At 41.1% G+C, this 19,324-nt stretch overlaps 1 protein-coding gene across 3 annotated transcripts; it reads left to right on the forward strand.

Moving 5' to 3' along the window:
- Positions 1–439: 439 nt before the first annotated feature.
- On the forward strand, positions 440–15,314 carry LOC306861640 (polyglutamylase complex subunit TTLL1-like). 3 transcript variants are annotated; one of them, XM_079404034.1, is made up of 10 exons: positions 440–584; positions 877–1,035; positions 5,094–5,302; positions 5,382–5,562; positions 5,636–5,773; positions 7,626–7,734; positions 9,595–9,738; positions 11,882–11,968; positions 12,248–12,411; positions 14,164–15,314. In XM_079404034.1, coding segments are annotated over exons 1-10 (1,320 nt in total). In that variant the 5' UTR covers positions 440–582; the 3' UTR covers positions 14,291–15,314. The 3 variants fall into 3 exon arrangements, with proteins under 3 accessions (XP_079260160.1, XP_079260159.1, XP_079260161.1); XM_079404033.1 differs by having other exon boundaries at positions 440–548; XM_079404035.1 differs by lacking the exon at positions 877–1,035 and having other exon boundaries at positions 440–548.
- The last annotated feature ends 4,010 nt before the right edge of the window (positions 15,315–19,324 follow it).

The raw sequence follows: 19,324 nt of genomic DNA on the forward strand, positions 1-19,324 counted from the left end.
TCAATGTAATTAAATCAGCAGTTTTTCAGTAACGGAAGAAAATGTGAAAGAGTTTGAGGTAAAAGCACTTAACGACACTATAATTAACATGATAATTAATAATTAGCTGACATTTGAAGTCATGACATGATTAGATTCAGATCAATATCATTTATTAAGTTAGGTGTCCACCTACATAATCATCATATTTATAATAAAAATATCATAAGTTAATAAAAATCTTATTTATTGTAACTACAATAAAGTCATATTAAATCATTAAATCTTTTTTAAACAGTGGAAGAAAAATCTTTCAGAATCTTTACTTTTTGTGAATATTTTCTCTGTATTTTAAAAACAGCATTATTCTTACATCATGATGATCAGTGTCTGATGATGTCTGGAGCGTCACGTGCTCTCCTCTACAGGTCCAGCAGGCGGCGCTGTCTCCGGAAATGACGCGGCTGGTGTGAGGCGGAAGTGAAGCGCGTTGCTATGGCCGCTGCTGCTGTTGTTATGATGCTGTCGGATGATCAGAATAAAGCAGTGTTCAGGATGAAGCTGTGATTGTGAGTACAGGTGTTCATTCATCTCTGAGCACGCATGTGAGGATAATAATAATAATAATTCTGATGATGATAGTCTGAGCAGTGACTGTTTAAGAAATCCTCCTCTAAAGGCATGAATCTGTGTATCAGACACATCACTGAATTATCATCTGCACACACATGTTCATATCATCATGTGTCTGAAGCTCAAACATGAGGAAACTAACTGTGTGGAATATAATACCTGCATGCATTATTGATCAATGACTCTGAGAGGTGTATTATCATGGAGCTGTGTATCACAGATGATCATCTCCTCGTGTTCAGCAGATGATCATGTGTCTTTCAGGAGTGTGTGTGTGTGTGTGAGAGATCTCTCTCTGTGTGTGTGTGTGATGGCTGGGAAGGTGAAGTGGGTGACGGACATCGAGAAATCAGTGCTGATCAATAACTTTGAGAAGAGAGGATGGATCCAGGTGACGGACAGCGACGACTGGAACTTCTACTGGCAAGACTTCGTCTCATCCGTTCATAAACACACACTAGTGATGATATAACACTGATGTGATCAGAACATTACAGCTGCTGCAGGTCTGGTCTCAAGCACACTGTAGGATCAGAGACAGAGTTATTACAGCTAAAGATGAGATTCATCATCAGTTACTCTCTCTCAAGCTGCTCCAGACCTCTGTGAGTTTCTGCTGAACACAAGAGAAGCAACCAAACAGATGACAGCAGCCATTGACTTCCACAGTACAGAGAAATAATATGTTTGATTAACAACATTCTTCAGAATGTCTTCTTTTGTGTTCAGTCTGTAAACTATAAAACATATTCATTGCTACAAATACAATAAACATTAACTGAGATAAAATAAACTAACAGACTTCAACATAGTTGATTTCAGCTCGTTTCTCAGGCAACATTGTAACATTGAAGCACTAAAATGAAATAAAAATGTATGCAAACCAATGTCTTTTTAGTATCATAGAGATACTTTTATAGATTTTCTGCTCATATTTAGGGGCCAGACACTGAAGGTTTTTCTTCTTCTGTTCTTGAGCCCATAGAACCGCTTGCAGGAAAGTGATGAAATTTGGCACAGCGATAGAGGACAGTCTCAACAATAATCATAGCAAGCCTCTAACTTAAACTCTCTAGCGCCACCAACAGTTCAAAGTCATACTCATGTTTATGATAATAACTTTTGAACCGTAAGTGTTAACATTTTATTTCTTTCTTCCCTGATTCCTTGATTCTGATTCCATGACAAATTGACAGCACTCTATGATTTCATGATTTTTTTTTTGGAAAAACCTACTTTTTCAACTTATGTCCCTTAGATATTGGAGAAATAAGAAAGGGGTAAATGGGGTAAATGTCTATCAAAATGGAGACAGTTCTTCCTATTTTCACCCAAATTGGCTCAGATCATATTCAGATTGTGCTGACAACAAGTTAAAAGATTATCAAGAGACCAAACCAGTCATATATAGTGCAGCAACAAATTTGATGACTCGACCGGTACCCAGTTTTCATCTATTGGCCATTTTGAACTTTGCAGTAAAATACTGAAACTTTCAGCTCAAGTCCCTAAATCACATTTACATTTAGTCATTTAGCAGAAGCAGCTTATAAATGAGGACTATGGAAGCAATTAAAATCAACAAAAGAGCAATGATATGCAAATGCAACAAATCTCAGTTAGATTAACGCAGTACACGTAGCAAGGATTTTTAAAATTATATAATAAAAAGAAAACAAAAAGATTAGAAAAGATAAGTGTTAGCACTTTTTTTAAGAATAGAATTAGAATAGAGAGTGCTAGAGTTAGAGGTCAAATAAAGATAGAAGAGATGTGTTTTTAGCCATTTCTTGAAGATGGTTAAGGACTCAGCTGCTGGGATCGAGTTGGGCAGGTCATTCCACCGGGAGGGAACAGTTAATGAAAAAGTCTGTGAAAGTGATTTTGTGCCTCTTTGGGATGAACAATAATGCGTCGTTCACTTGAAGAAAAATCACCCCATGAAGTTGAGCAGACGCCACCTGGTGATCACAAGATGTAGCAAAATGTACAAATATGCTTACAACTTTTGTGAATCTTGTCTAGTGGTCATGAAATCTCTCCTCTTTGTATTCTTTGGGTCATTCAGAATCCAGTGGTATACTCTTCTCAGTAGACTGCAGTTTTTTTCCGTCGGCCATTTTTATTTAATTCAAACACTCTTTTTAAACTCGTCCTAGACCTCTTGTACAATCTTCACCAAATTTCACACAGATCTTTAGCTGACTATGCTAGAGAAAAGTTATTAAAAGCTTTTTGATATCTCAAACCGTTTTTGTGAAATTTGAAGGCATGACGCCAAACTGCATCTAGAATCAGAATGAGTTTTATTGCCAGGTGTGTTTGCACATACGAGGAATTTGTTTTCGTGACAGAAGCTCCACAGTGCGACAGAATGACAACAGGACAAAAACACAGATAATAAAAAGAAGAATTAAAAATACAACAAGTAAATAGGGAATAACAATATACAAATTGACAATTGTATGTACAGGTATATTATAATAGACAGTTTTGTATGCACAGGTATATTATGTGCAAATTGAAATGTGGACTAAGTATGTGTGTTAGATAAATAAGTGTGTAAATAGTGTGTGTTCCACAATTATTGTCAAGTGTTCATGAGATGGATTGCCTGAGGGAAGAAACTGTTCCTGTGTCTGGTCGTTCTGGTTCTCAGAGCTCTGTAGCGTCGACCAGACGGTAACAGTTCAAAGAGGGAGTGTGCTGGATGTGAGGGGTCCAGAGTGATTTTACCAGCCCTTTTGCTCACTCTGGATGAGTACAGTTCTTGGAGAGTGGGGAGGGTTGTACCAATGATTCGCTCAGCAGTCCGGACTACCCTCCGTAGTCTTCTGAGGTCAGATTTGGTGGCTGAGCTGAACCAGACAGTTATTGAGGTGCAGAGGATGGATTCAATGATGGCAGAGTAGAACTGCTTCAGTAAGTCCTGTGGCAGGTTGAACTTCCTCAGCTGGCGAAGAAAGTACAACCTCTGCTGGGCCTTCCTGACAATGGAGTCAATGTGAATGTCCCACTTCAGGTCCTGAGAGATGGTGGTGACCAGGAATCTGAATGACTCCACTGCAGTCACAGTGCTGTTCATGATGGTGAGTGGGGGGAGAGCAGGGGGGTTTCTCCTGAAGTCAACTATCATTTCCACAGTTTTGAGCGTGTTGAGCTCCAGGGTGTTAAGACTGCACCAGACAGCCAGCTCCTTAACCTCCTGTCTGTAAGCAGACTCGTCACCGTCCTGGATCTTATGCTGGATCTTATGCTGTCTGTCTGTCAGGAAGTTGGTGATCAGATGGAGCTGGAGACTGAGAGCTGAGTTAGTTTGGGCAGGAGAAGGTTTGGAATGATAGTGTTAAAGGCCGAGCTGAAGTCCTCAAACAGGATCCTCACATAAGTCCCTGGTCTGTCTAGATGTTGCAGAACATAATGCAGTCCCATGTTGACAGTCCACAGACCTGTTTGCTCTGTAGGCAAATTGAAGAGGATCCAGTAAGGGTCCAGTAATGTTCTTCAGGTGGGCCAGCACCAGTTTTTCAAAAGACTTCATGGCTACAGATGTTAGAGCCACAGGTCTGTAGTCATTAAGTCCAGTAATTTTGTGTTTCTTTGGGACTGGGATGATGGTGGAGCGTTTGAAGCATGAGAGGACTCCGCACAGCTCCAGTGATCTATTGAAGATCTGTGTGAAGATGGGGGCCAGCTGATCAGCACAGGATTTTAGGCAGGCTGGTGACACACCATCTGGGCCTGGTGCTTTTTTCCTTTTCTGCTTCTGGAAGACCTGTCACACATCGTCTTCGCTGATTTGAATTGCAGGTGTGGGGGAGAGGAGGGTTGCTGGAGGTGTTAATTAGGGCGGTGCGATTCATCGAAATCGAATCGCGATTTGAGACGTTGTGATTTGCTAATCGCAAAGCCTGCGATGTGGACGCGATATTACTCTGATCCAGATCATATGCATGATGACTGCCAGCCTTGAGTGGTGGTCTTCCTGCGCTTCGTGTCTAACTGAAATTACGTCCCTCAAGGTAACCTTAGTTACGCGTTGTAATTGGCAACAACAAATCTGATTGGTTAATAATACACATCGTGATTTGATTTGAATTATTGAATAACTCGAACATAATCAAATCTCTTTTCATAGTCAAATCCCAAATATTCAAGTATAAATATACAGTATAATATATATATATCCTATATTTTTTTTATTCACAACAGTTTACAGTTGTCCACAGAAAAAAGTGCTCCACTAGTGATTGTACTTAGATTTCCAGCCATTTTGAATAAAGTCATCTTAAATTACTCACTTTTTAAATAGACTCGTGCTCCTCATTTTTCTCTGTTGTGCTTGGCCCCTTAACTGTTGCTTGCAGCTATAGTTTGAAGTATTTTTTTAATATCAGTGAAAAGTATGCTAGTATATCAGTGATGCTATAATTGCTGTCAGACTGAGGTGTTGACAGTCTTGTGATTCCGTCATGTGACAGGATGAGCATCCAGACCATCCGTAATGTGTTCAGCGTGGACACCGGCTACCGTCTGTCCGACGACCAGATGGTCAATCACTTCCCCAACCACTACGAGCTGACCAGGAAGGACCTGATGATCAAGAACATCAAGCGCTACAGGAAGGAGCTGGAGAAGGAGGCCAGTCCTTTAGCCGAGAAGGACGAGAACGGGAAATACCTCTACCTGGGTAAAGCTCGCCTCTGCTTCTGTTTGTGTGAGATAAGCTCTGAGTGTGCTGTGACCGACTCTCTCTGACTCTGGGACAGATTTCGTGCCGGTGACGTTCATGCTGCCGGCCGACTATAACCTGTTTGTGGAGGAGTTTCGTAAGAGTCCGTCCAGTACGTGGATCATGAAGCCGTGTGGGAAGGCGCAGGGCAAAGGCATCTTCCTCATCAACAAGCTCTCTCAGATCAAGAAATGGTCCCGCGACAGCCGCACCTCCACGTGAGCTGATCTCCTGAGTTTGATCCGCTGTGATCAGATGTGGCCGTCTGTCTGAGATGCTGTGCTTTGACAGGTTTGTGGCGGCCAACAGCGGGAAGGAGGCCTACGTCATCTCCCTGTACATCGATAACCCGCTGCTGATCGGAGGGAAGAAGTTCGACCTGCGGCTCTATGTGCTGGTCACCAGCTACAGGCCGCTGAAGTGCTACATGTGAGTATCTCCATCACCGCACGCAGACGGGTGATTCTTACGCATTCAGATGGATGTCAGTATGTTCAGACCTGAGAGAATGTGCAGTAAATCTGAGGGAAAACTATTTATTTAGTCGAGTGAGTGGACTGTTTGAATGTGAAATTGCAAAATGGCTTTAATTATGTTTTAAGATACGCTTATTTAATTCATGGATTTCTGCTTACTGCACTTCATGAGCTAGCGGGGCTGTGTATTAGCTGTGTGCAGGACACTGTTAACATCTTAGCCATGAGCATATGAAAGTGTGTTACTTTCCAGTTAGCAATTACTCTTAATGAATTCTAATGATGCATGATTGTGAGAACATGGTATAGGCCTAGGCCTAGTTTAGTGTGATTATCAAACTGCCAAGGCTTTGATTAACATGGTATAATTATAAAGTCTGTTTCTGAGTGAAGTGTGTTCATTTTCACATGAGCAGCTCGTGATTCAGGATTTTCAGTATCTTGAAGCATTTTTTATATTTATAGTCAGTGTTGGGGAAGCTACTCTGAAACTGTAGTTTGACAAGCTACAAGCTACTCGTAAGTTAAAGTAGTTAAACTACAGTCAAGCTACCCTTTTGGAAAAGTAGTTAGCTACACTACAAGTTACTATCAAAAAGTAGCTAGCTACATTGAAACTACTTTTGATTTTTTTGAACAACGTATATTATAAATAACTGAATAAGTGTCTGAGGAATGTTTTAAGTAAAATATTTAGTGTTTAAAACAATGCAATACAATTATGATTTCAAAGAGTATTGTTTTATTACACACAACACTCAAATATCTCAGACTGTTACAAAAAGTGTCATCTTTACTTGTCGTTTCTTTGAGAGACATGAACTTGGACAAATAAGGCCATGGGTAATTAACGTTAGTTGTTTCTCCATCCTCCAAATCTGCCGCCACGTCTTGCTCCATCATGGATAATATGGGTGTGTCAACCCACTTCAGTACGTCAGTGAACTGTTAGCCGCAAGATGCGTGATTAAACAACAGGTGGCGGTAATGGCAAAAAATGAGTTTGTAATCAAACAAGAAGAATATCCTTGCTTCGCGCTGATTCGCGCAGGCTCGACAAAACGCAATGTAGCTTTTGCTCGCGCTACACCGCTACTTGCTGCAAAAAGTAGTTAGCTACTGGAAAAGCTACACTGTTTAAAAAGCAACTGAGCTACTGCCAAGCTACTGAAAAATGTAGTTAAGTTAGTAGCGTCGCTACTTGTAGTTAACTACTCCCCAACACTGTTTATAGTACAAATCTATTATTGCAATAGTGATGAATTTCTGAAGTGGAAAACGTGCTATTGCCCTACACCTAAACTTAGCCCTCACAGGAAACTGTGCATTTCTACATTCCTCCCCCTCAAAAACTCACTCTGTATGATTTATAAGCGTTTTGAAAAGTGGGGACATGGGGCAATGTCCTCATAAGTCACCTTCACCTTGTAATACCTGTCATACCTGTGTCATTATACACATTTATGTCCTCATTTGTCACAAAAACACGCACACACACGCGCACATACACACACAAAGTAATGTCCAAATGCCTGTCTTGCTGAGTTTTTACATAAATGCAGTTGCTTATGTCTTAAGTGATCATAAATAGCTGGGAAATAAATATATGCCAGTGTATTAGATCTGTGCATTAGGTCTTAAAGTGACAGCAGCATAATAAACCTGCTGCTGTCTGTGCCATTCAAAAAAAAAGTGGAAAAAATCAGTGAATTCCTGGTGTGACTGAATAATAATTCACAGATGTCTGGGATACTTGATTGACCACCGCATCTCTTGATCTGCACTAAACGGCTTTGTGTTGTCAGGTACAAACTGGGATTTTGTCGTTTCTGCACGGTCAAGTACACCCCGAGCACCAGTGAGCTGGACAACATGTTCGTGCATCTCACCAACGTGGCCATCCAGAAGCACGGCGTAAGTTAGTGTTCATAAAACCTACACTATATGGACAGAAGTATTGGGATACCTGATCATTACACCGAGAGGAGAGAAGATGATCAGCTGTGAGTGTTTGCTGTGAGTTCCTGGGTGAGTGGAGCTGAGAACTGACTGCTGATGGAAGTGGATTTGTTTGTGAAGTAATTATCAAAATCATCAGCTGTTGAAGAGGTGTTGGGAGGTGGTGGAGGGGGACAGAGGAGAGAGCTGAATGCTTTGAAGAGGTTATGTGTGTCTGATGTTATGATGAAAAAAATAAGTTTTGGCAGCATGAACCTTGGTGGAAAACGAGGATAGCAGTCATACCTACTTTTACACACCAAGGACAGTTGTGGCCCAATGGTTAGTAAGTAGTAGTAGTAATTTTATTTGTCACATACATAATCATACAGAGTATAACCAGCAGTGAAATGTAGGTATTATAGAAAAGATACAGCTTGACATGAGGAGAGGGGGGAGAAAAAATAATTCACAGACTATATTCTTATGAGAGTACAGTGTGAGAACAGAAAAAAACACCCCAGCAACAAAAAGCACATTGTAACAGGGGAGACACACGACTTGCAACGGGGGATGGGGATGGGGGGGGAATCCAGTTCCGACAAGCAGCCATCCGGTCCTGCAGCCATTCTCGGCGCCGGTCAGACCCGCCTATCAGAATGGCAGTACAAAGTGGCGAAGGCATTGGATGGGGGTTTGGGAGGTGAGTGTGTATCTGTATGTGTGTGTGTATGTATGTGTGGCCTGGGAAGTTGGCACGCTGGCATTCGAATCAAGCTGCCTCAGTCCGCAGATTGTGAAAGCGACACAGCAGGTTGCCACGGAGACAGCCTTGATCAGGACCCCAATCGAGTCAACAACAGCAGGTGTCTGGAAGGGGGGAGGAACGCAAGAGAGTCTAACTGCAGTGCTCTTCCCGGGGAAATTCTCCAGCTTCGACCTTGTCCGAGGTTGCGCTGGTTAGGAGAGCCAAAGAAGATAAGATTGTTTGGTCTTGGGGCGAGTAGCCGCATTCCAATTTCACAGCTACTCTCTTAGTCCATTTCTGGTCTCCAAATCATCAATTTTCCTTTAACCGTGAGCTTCTCCGTGATGGTATCCATATTGCGGTTAATAGTCTCAGACAGTGCTGACCGCTCTGCCCACTACTTCATGACGGGCAGCCTTGAGGCTTTGGACAGCTGTTCCGTCTCCTGAATTCTAAAAATAACAGAGCAAAGCCTAATCCAATCAGCAGAAAACCCGTTATCGTGGTTCCGAATAGGTAGGTGTCTTCAATATCCTCCACGGAAAGAGATGCGTCCATCGTGTAGCCAGTTGCGAACGTTCCGCCAGGGCAGTCAGGTTCCCCGATCCCAGGCTTCTCTTCGAGAAGATGGTGTACATTTCGTTGAGAGACCAGTTGATCAAATCCATATTTTTCAGTTTGGAGTGCAGTGCAGAAAGAGTCTCTCTAGTGAGACGACACGAGACGAAGAGGCGGGAAGGGAGGGAGAGAAAAATGCAACCGCCTTCGCTGAGAGCCAAACGAGAAAGGGGAGTCTGACTTGTAACCCAAAGGTCACAGGTTTGAGTCTCGGTACCAGCAGAGACTGTAGAATGATCACCTCTATAACACCACTTACAGCAGACCTAAAATATCCAGCAGGGATGAAATTTCACAAACTGACTGATTGCAAAGGTGGTGTCCTATCAGAGTACCAAGCTTGAATTCACTGAGCTCTTCAGAACAACCCGTACTATACAATACTTTCAGACATTGGTAAGCAAGACAGGAGTGCTGGGATAGTTTTAAGACAGCAGTGCAGCTCATATAGTGTGTGTGTTTGTCTGCAGGACGACTATAATCACGTCCACGGTGGGAAGTGGACGGTCAGTAACCTGCGTCTGTATCTGGAGAGCACCAGAGGACGGGACGTCACCAATCACCTGTTTGATCAGATCCACTGGATCATCGTCCAGTCCCTCAAAGCTGTGGCTGTACGTCAACATCACAACAACACACACCAGCTCAAAGAAACACCAGCCACACTGCACATTATATATTACATACACACATTACATACAACACAACTAGAGATGCACCGATACTGAATTTCTCTGCCAATACTGATAGCCGATTGTTCAGAAAGATATCGGCCGATGCCGATCGTGATGTGCGAGTTCAAATTGGACGTGGTCGCATTTTGCCAGTGCATGGTCTGCTCTGCTCCAGGCATAAAGCACGCGTTGCAGAGCCGCCGCACAGTGCAGCAGGAGTACGATTTCTGATCGCGTGAAGAGAGTGAGAGAGGCGCTTTCAATGAGAGCTCTTTGGGAGCAGAGCCTGGTTTATACTCACTGCATCAGCACAAGCGGCAAAAATGACGCGAATACTGAGGAAACGATGGCGGACGGGATGGAAGATTTGGTTTTCAAGCGAAAGTAAAATAAAAGACTGCTTCTGAAACCAGAGAAGGTGAACATGTTGGTTTTGTCTTTGCTGTATTTCTCACGTTACACTATGGAGGCTTTCTTTAAATGTTCTTTATTTATTTGATTCCTCAGTGTTTGCTAAATGTTCTGGTGTAGCCTATGCCATGCCTCGTCTTATTCGTATGTTAATTACATTATATAAGTTAGTTTGTAGCATACTGTTTTATTGTTGTGCTTTTCAATTAAGAATAACAATGAATCCATATTTCAATCATTTGTTTTAGTTTTAAACCGTGAATAGATTTAAGCAAAACAGACAATTATCTTTTCTTGTAAAAAGTGAAAAGTGAAAGCATCCGAAGCCCGGCTTATAGCACAGAAAAAGAGGAACTCCCGCTCAAATAATACTGATGAAAGAGAACAGGTTGAATGTTAACCACTTTTGTTACCATAAACTTAAACAAACTTTGCTTTTTTCTTCATAAATACCTTAATGCCAGATTTATTCAAACATACATATATAATTATAAGTAAAAAAGCTCCTCTTCAGTGTTGTTTTAAAGCTAACTAATGAGCTTGCTGTGATAGACGGTGTTGGCGCTGATACCGGTGTTAAGCCGTAAAACCATCCTCACCATCATTTAGATTCTTTTTAATAGCAATAAAAATCATTTAGTTCAGTTAGAGAACAGACACTAGAAATGAAAACTGAAGAACGACAGTCGTGCATCACAGATCAGATTTATCCCGTGAGCTGACTGATGAGAAGAGTGAGGTGAGACAGACAAGAGTTTCAAAACCAAATGTCTTAAACATATTTAGAAAAGCCTGTCATTGACCTGCCAAAACACCTGCCATTTATCTAAGGTGATATCGGAAGGTGTTTTAACATTCGTTTCTCATTTATTTGGTTCCACAGTATTTGCTGATTTTTATTTTATTTAAACTGTGTGCCCCCCCCCCCCCCATGATTTTACATCAAGGTGTATGCCGTCCATGCCTCCAAACTTTCTTAATCGTTTTGCTAATAAACGTTCTCCGTTTTATAATGATTTGTTCCTCAGTCTTTACTGATTTTCAGTTTCGTATACCTATTTAAAATTTGTAAGTTATTTGTTATATAGGCATATAGTGGGGTGTATTTTTATCCGTTTTGTTAATAAAAGTTATATGTTGTATTTTGTTGTTGCTTGAATTGAATTCAAGGAATTGATGCCGAATTGCCACTAATTTAAAAGTGAGAGTAAAATTTGCACGGTGCTTTTACGAGCTATTTAAAAGCAGAGGAAAGTGAGAGGAAACTCAAACGACCCCCCCCCCCCCACCACCACCACCACCACGGTGACATCTGGCAATGCTGACTTCGGATGATTCATCTGGTCCCATAGAGCTAATAGATGCTATTCACATTCATTTTGACAGCCCTAAATTCAACAGAGATTTTCTTCACTCACAGTATGAGTTGCAGCCTGACGTGTTTTTCCACCGCCTTTTGATTGACAGGATATAATCGGCTGATGATTTTGAACAATCTGCCGATGGCCGATAGTGACATAAATTCCTTTTATCGGCCGATACCGATTGTTGGCCGATACACTGGTGCATCTCTAAACACAACCTTTATTATGTTCTTACATTAAAAAAATAAAAAAGTTTTGCATTGAATGTATTGATCTTATATTATATTATGTTATCTTGTTCACTGCAGCCCGTCATGAATAACGACAAGCATTGCTTCGAGTGTTACGGGTACGATATCATCATTGACGACAAACTCAAGCCGTGGCTGATCGAGGTGATTATACTGATTATATACTGGCTTTCATTTTTACATTTTCAGTTTCATTTCAGTTCAAGTTTGCGTTTGTCATTTTATTTGGTTTTCTTTTATTTCAGTTTTAATTTGAGTAATTTTACTACGTCAACTTAAACGTATTCATTTCAGTGACTCACCAAGGCAACATTTTACATTTTGTTTAAGATATAGGTTTTTCATTCAATATTTTCTTTTCTTTCAGCTTTATTTGAGTGACTGAGTGTGATAACAGCACTTGCTGATGTGTGTGTGTCTCAGGTGAACGCGTCTCCTTCGCTCACCTCCAGCACGGCTAACGACCGCATCCTGAAGTACAACCTGATCAACGACACGCTGAACATCGTCACGCCGAACGCTGAGATCCCAGACTGCCGCTGGAACCGCTGTCTGCCCAAAGAGGCTCTGGGACACTACCAAGTGCTGTGAGTGACCGCCCTGCTGTATTCACAGCCGTCACACGTCCATCAGAGATCAGGAGTGCTTACTGTACAATAACTGATGAGTGCTGCACAGTCACAACAGGAATTAACTCTTATTATGCTATCGTGTTCTAAAACATGTCTAAAAATGCTTAACCTAACTTTAGAAATGTGTCAAGACTATCAACATACACATCATGTTTTTTGGGGGGTTTTTTTTAAACAAATTTAGATTTAGCATCTTTCTTATATTTCACACTCAGACATTTAAAGGTGTCATAGAATGCATTGATACAGTATTTTAAATTGTTCTCTGATATCTACATAGAAGGTATGTGGCTTAGGTAAGGGCAAATAAAATCTCCAGAAACGGTTTTATATGTCCATTTACAACCCTAGGATTTCTCCCCAGAATGAAACGTCTGTTATTGGCTTATTTGGAAGGGTCATGAATAATAATGAGCTCTGCTCTGATTGGCTGTTTCACAGTGCAGCTCATTTCAGTAACTCAAAGGGAGGAAACAAAGGGAAAATATATATATTTCAATACTTCCTTGCGCAGTTATATCGTTGGGTAATTATACTGTAAATAAAATGCAGGCATCAGGGAGCCGCTATTAATATGTGGGGCATTGAAACTGCTTTTGAACGATCGGTCGCATTTTACGTTCAGTTTCAGTTTCATCAGCACTTACCACACATTTCACAAGATCAGATGCTTGTCAGTGGTGCTCAGCATCTGTAAATCATTCTCCATCATCCTCAGGCATCTCTCCTTACTCTGTTTATGTGGTAAGTGAAATCTTATGTACTGTAATATAACAGGCTACCGCTAGCAAGGAGCTAACCGTGTCCCTTTAGTGTCTCGCGTTATTTTAGTAGAACCCGTTATTTGTTTTCCGTGTCTTTCTGAATACAGACCCCAACCCATCCCTGCACTTCACCCCCCCGCACAGCCTGGAACATAACACTTATTTCCATGATCTGCCATTTTCACTGTTGTCCGCGCTGGTTTATTTATAATACCTGCAGAGCTTCTGATGGTTCAGCTGGCGGCTGGCCTAGAACATGGGCGGGGTTATGCAAATGTTGGGGGCGTAGTGATCCCGACTGTTACGTCACAGTCTGTGTTCTGTTCTGATTCGCCTGTTTATCAGTGCTCTTTTATTCACGAGATTTACATAAGGAGCAGGAAACTATGGTGTTTGAGGCTCACTGTATGTCATTTCCATGAACAGAACCCTTATTATTCAACTATGCCAAGGTAAAGACTTAAAGTTTTTCATTCTATGGCACCTTTAAGACTGAATTTTTCTGACTGGAATATGCACACAAACGCAACTAATGTAAGTGACATAAACACACTCTGTGAAATGAACTACAGCTCAAAGAGCAAAAGATCAGATTTAAAATAAAAAGATCAAATAAAAGATTTAGACCTAATAGTCTAAATATGAGAAAGGAGATGTGCATTTCACTCTGCTACCGTCTTTTTCATCTGAAACTCAATGTTTATGCACTAAAATGAATATTTTGTTTGAAAACATTCCAGAAAGAACTAATTATGAAAACATATATAATTGCAATTATTATGACTATTTATTATATATACATACAGTATATAAATTTAGAGATATCACTGTAATACTATTGAACTGTTTTTAGAAATAATTTGAATTTAAATTGATGATTGTAATGCAATGTAGGGGTTGTGTTGTTTTATCTGATCTGCACGTATCTGTCCGTCTCTCTCAGTTATGATGAGGAGCAGGCTCTGAGCGAGAGCACTGAACGGGACCTCAGGAGCCGCTCGGGTCAGCCGCTGGGGTCAAAGGGCAGCAGGTCGAGCAGCGTCAGGCCCTTCCCGGCCACCTGGAAGTGAAATCCCATCTGGAGAACTGAGTGATGGCGACGGCTCCCTGCATGACACGCATGAGTCTGCATGAGCATATGAGTATATCTGAATAACACAGGACACAGACTGATGCAGCGAATCATGTACATACATGTGTGTGTGTTTATATATTTAACTGACTGATCACAGCTGGATTTGAGCGTATGCTCTCAGTCTGGACTGCTTCTCCAAGCTCAAGTCTAAATGTGTTCGATCACTGTGCCGAATAAACCTTCACAGCTATCAGTACAATACAATACAATTCAATTCAATGCTTAATTAGAACGCATAGTTTAAAACAACCGAAGTTGTGCTGCACAGAGTATACAAAAGAAAACAGATAAACAAGATTATAAACAAACTGTAAAATGGGTGACGTTCATCAAAATAGAAAATCATTACACAGCAAGTCAAGAAATATCGAATGCAAAGAAAAAAGTTTTAAGAGTAGACTTAAAAAAAAAAGATAAAGTCGAAGCAGTTCCGATATACACCAGAATATTATTCCATAACTTATGGCCGACAACAGAAAAAGCACCCTCTCATCTGTTTTTGAGTCTTGTCCTGGGAACTTGCAGTAAACCAGAATCAGCCGATCGGAGTGATCTTACTGAGTGTATGTAACGTATTAGATAGGTACTGTGGAGCCTGATTATGGAGAGATTTATAGACAAACAATACAATTTTAAAATCAATTCTTTATTTTACCACCAGCCAATACAATGAGATCAAAACTGGTGATATACAATGAGTTGCGAAAATCCAATCGAGATGTTACAAAAGCATGCATAACCATTTCAAACTTCTTTAGGGACAACAATGGCTTCACCTTCGTCAGAAGACGCAGATGATAAAAACCACAGACTTGACCACAGTACTTATCTGCTTATCCAATTTAAGATTGTTGTCAAACCAAACACCTAAATCTCTGACACATATGGTGCTGTATGGAGTCAGAAGTTCATGTACACGGTGCTCATTTGAGCCAAACAATAAATTCAGTTTTACTCTCATTAAGGCTTAGGAAATTACTTGCAACCCAAAAGCCTGCTTGTTATCATGCTTCAAGGGGATAAAGATTTGGGTGTCATCTGCATACAGATGAAAAGAGACTCCATACTTCCTAGAGGCAGCATATAAAGGGAAAACAGCATCGGACCAAGAATTGAGCCCTGGGGAACACCAGACCTTAAATATATATCAGAGGAGGATTGGTTTTCCATTACTGACAACGTACCTCCTGTTAGTGAGATATGAACGAAACCACTGCAACACCATGCCCCTAAGGCCAACACATGTTTCAAGACATGATATAGGAGTATTATGGTCAACTAAATCCAATACAGAACTGAGGTCTAAAAGAACCAGAGCCATAGACTGCCTAGAGTCAGTGATTAGCATGATAGCTGATTCATTACTGTGATAGGATTGAAAACTTAATTGAAATTTTTCAGAAACTGAATTGATTTAACTTAAATTTTCACTTGCCTAAAATGTAACACTATAGAGTCTGGGAATGTGACGTCAGCAGTGCAATGCATTTTGGGATTTAGAGACACAGACGCTGCTGTCTATACTGTGTTGGATTGGCAATAGATGCTTTTGTTTGCTTTGTACAGCTAAAAATATATTACAGTGGTGAAAGCTTGTTGTGTAATTAACTGCCATAATCGCACTCACGACCGGCATGGAAACCAGATACTGTTCGAAAACTCTCACCTTTTCAGATGCTTCTTTCAACACTGAAGCACCTCAGGCTGAATCTCCCAATACAGCACACTGCATACCTCTTCTCTGTGGATCGAAAGACCGTGTCCACCACATTCAGAGAAACCATAGGTACAATGTTTAAACATCTCAAACCTTTGGTGCAGACAAAATGCATCAGTTCTGTATCTCTGTATTTGTGCATCATAACACTGAGGTAAATGTGTACAGTTTACAATAACACATACAACATACAAAACCGGTAAAGGGGCAGTGTAGGCTTTACACATAAAATGGTAAATAAGTAAACAAGTATCAAGACCACACAGGTAAGGAAAGTCAGCATGAAATCAAAATGGACTTTATTTACTTTACCATCGCACATTGCTAGTCTTGATGTAAAAAAAAAAAGTTAAATAGAGAAACAATTAAGTTCTAAGTTCAGTGCAACTATATTGCAAATCCAGCAGGTGTAAGATGTAACAGCAGTGTAAGCTTCAAGTATCAAGAACAGAGATAACTGCAATAAGTGAAAAAGCAGATGGCAGCTGAGGTTGCTGTTTTTTTGGTATAGCACACTTTTGACACAGTTGATGTAGGTGGTTTCTCAACACTAGCGACACTACGCCATGCATATTGGAAGCAGTTATTCTTCTGCTCTTGATGTGTACCAGACAGATGATCGATGTTGCAGTCTCGTCTGAACTTCAGTTGCAGCTGCCAGTGTCTCTGTTACTGCTACCAGGTTTGTGATGGTGTTGCAGTGCTGGAGCAGGACAGGCAGCTCGCATCCATCTTTTCCTGGGTCACTAAGATGCTGTAGGGCAGAGGTGCCCAATCCTGTTCCTGGAGATCTACCTACCTGCAGACTTCAGTTCCAGCCCTGCTCCAACACAGCTGTCTGTAATTATCAAGAGATTAATTAGCCGGTTCAGGTGTGTTTGATCAGGGTTGGAGCTGAACTCTGCAGGATGGTAGCTCTCAGGAACAGGACTGGGCAGCCCTGCTGTAGGGACTTTGGCACTGTCTTAACAGGGTAGATGTAATGATGGTAATACTCCTCCATCCCAGATAGACAAACAGCCTTGCTGTGTGTGCGTGCAAAATCTGAAGCAGGGGTGACGGGTCTGAAAGTGTGGGCTCATGTGACTCATGGAGCCTAAATGAGTACGTATCCCTGACATTCCTCTCTGATGCACTTGTCAAGTGCCACCCTCTTAGCTGCACCAGAGGTGAAGTGGATCACCTCTGCTTGGACCTTATCAACATTAGCGGGCATCATCCAGTAGGCTGGAACATCAGTGAGAGTCTTGGTCCCCCGTGTCTGGACTGCTGCTTCAATTCAAGAACTGGTACATTTGTAAATTGCAGGTGGGCCTTGAGAGATTTATCATTTTTAAATTGCACATGTGTATGCACTGACACCACAAACAAGGTCAGAAAATACATCAGGGAAGGTTATGTGCGGTAGTTCGTTAAGATCATCGGACCACTCTTTGTCTTCATATGGATCGAGTTCGTTGATTGTCTTGATTTTTTCTAAGCACCGCAACTTTGCTTCCTTGTAGAGTTTTTCTTTATATGTGATCTTACACTTGATCATCATCCGTTCCATTGTTATTCCTTATTATCGCTGTGTACTAATATCCTGACGGGTGATGAGTGTGTCCCCAAACATGGCCGTGATGACCCAGAATGCAATGCGCAGTGACAGAGTTTCTCAAGCTCTATAGGCCCGTCCTGATATTACTACGGTCACTAATGCGAGTACACAACGCTCTGGAAGCTTTACTGACAAGAGAACACAGGACAGCGGATTAGATAAATCATGTGCGTAGAGGAGGAACAAGTAATCGCACCACGTACTGTATCAGAATATTGTGACCAGTATGTGGATGACTAAAAGATGAGGACCATCTTTAAAATTATTAGATCGTTTCGGAACACTAGAAATGATCTGATACACTTGTAAAACAAAGTCATTCTGAAAACCAAAGTAATTACTGGTGAGTACAATATTTGTTAGATCCAATAGACGTGATGTACTAGGTACTAGACATGACGTACAACAGCTGATCTTTGTTTTAAAAACTGTTCAAATGTTAACCCATCCAACGTGCACACACACAGCAGTGAACACACACACAGCAGTGAACACACACACACCGTGAACACACACACACCGTGAACACACACCTGGAGCAGTGGGCAGCATTTATGCTGCGGCGCCCGGGGAGCAGTTGGGGGTTCGGTGCCTTGCTCATGAGAGCAGAAACACATGAAGAAGAGCTACTGAAGAATGCACAGAAAGAGAAGATCATGTGCTGTCTCATCTGTGCTTAGTACACACTACAGGAGACACCGGGGCAAGTTGTCACAGCGTCTTTAATATCTGTATACATGAGGTTTGCTGTGTTCATTTTATATCTACTGAATCCTGTCCTCCAAACTAAAATGTAATAACTTCTTTCTGTAATATCTACTGAAGAGCCCATGAACACACCTAACCCCACATAGTGTGACAACATGCCCCTCTGCTGGACGTGTGCTGTGTTACTTTATTTATTGACTTTTATTCTGAGCAATATGAGGGTGAAGATGGACTTTCAACACTAAACATGATTCATTTTCACCCATGTAATTATATACTGTAAGATACATTACAAACGTCAGGTCAGATTTATTTGCAACAAAATATTTGAATATTAAAAAGCCTATAGTCTCATTAGCAGATTAGAGCTGTGTGATAGTATAGATTTTATGATGAAATAAAGAGTTATTTGTGAGCCTGGAGCACAAAAGCAGTCATAAGTAGCACAGGTACAGGTGCATCTCAAAAAAATAGAATATGGTGAAAAAGGTCATTTTTTCTTGTAAGTTATTTCAAAAAGTGAAACTTTCATATATTTTAGATGAATGATGCATTTATATAGACCCACACAGACCACAGGTGAGCACCCCAGCTGGCCTCACTAACACCTCTTCCAGCAGAAACCTAGTTTTCCCAGGACGTCTCCCATCCAGGTACTGACCCGCTCAGCCCTGCTTAGCTTCAGTGGGCAACCGGTCTTGGGCTGCAGGGTGATATGGCCGTGGCAAAGATTCATTGCATGTAAAGTAAAACACTTCAAAAGTTGTTTTGTTTTAATTTTGATGATTAGAGCTTAAAGCTCATGAAAGTCAAAAATCAGTATCTCAAAATATTAGAATATTTCCTAAGATCAATCAAAAAAAGGATTTACAAAACAGAAAAGTTGAAGTTATGTAAAGGTATGTTTAAAAGTGTTGATTTCTGCACTCAGTACTTGTTCGGGG

The sequence above is a fragment of the Barbus barbus genome (assembly GCF_936440315.1).
Source record: "Barbus barbus genome assembly, chromosome: 42".
Classification (NCBI taxonomy): Eukaryota; Metazoa; Chordata; class Actinopteri; order Cypriniformes; family Cyprinidae; genus Barbus; species Barbus barbus.

Coding starts and splice junctions, on each gene's coding strand:
- LOC306861640 (XM_079404034.1), top strand. Junction 5,303..5,381: donor CGGGAAATACCTCTACCTGG/GTAAAGCTCGCC, acceptor ACTCTGGGACAG/ATTTCGTGCCGGTGACGTTC. Junction 5,774..7,625: donor AGGCCGCTGAAGTGCTACAT/GTGAGTATCTCC, acceptor TTGTGTTGTCAG/GTACAAACTGGGATTTTGTC.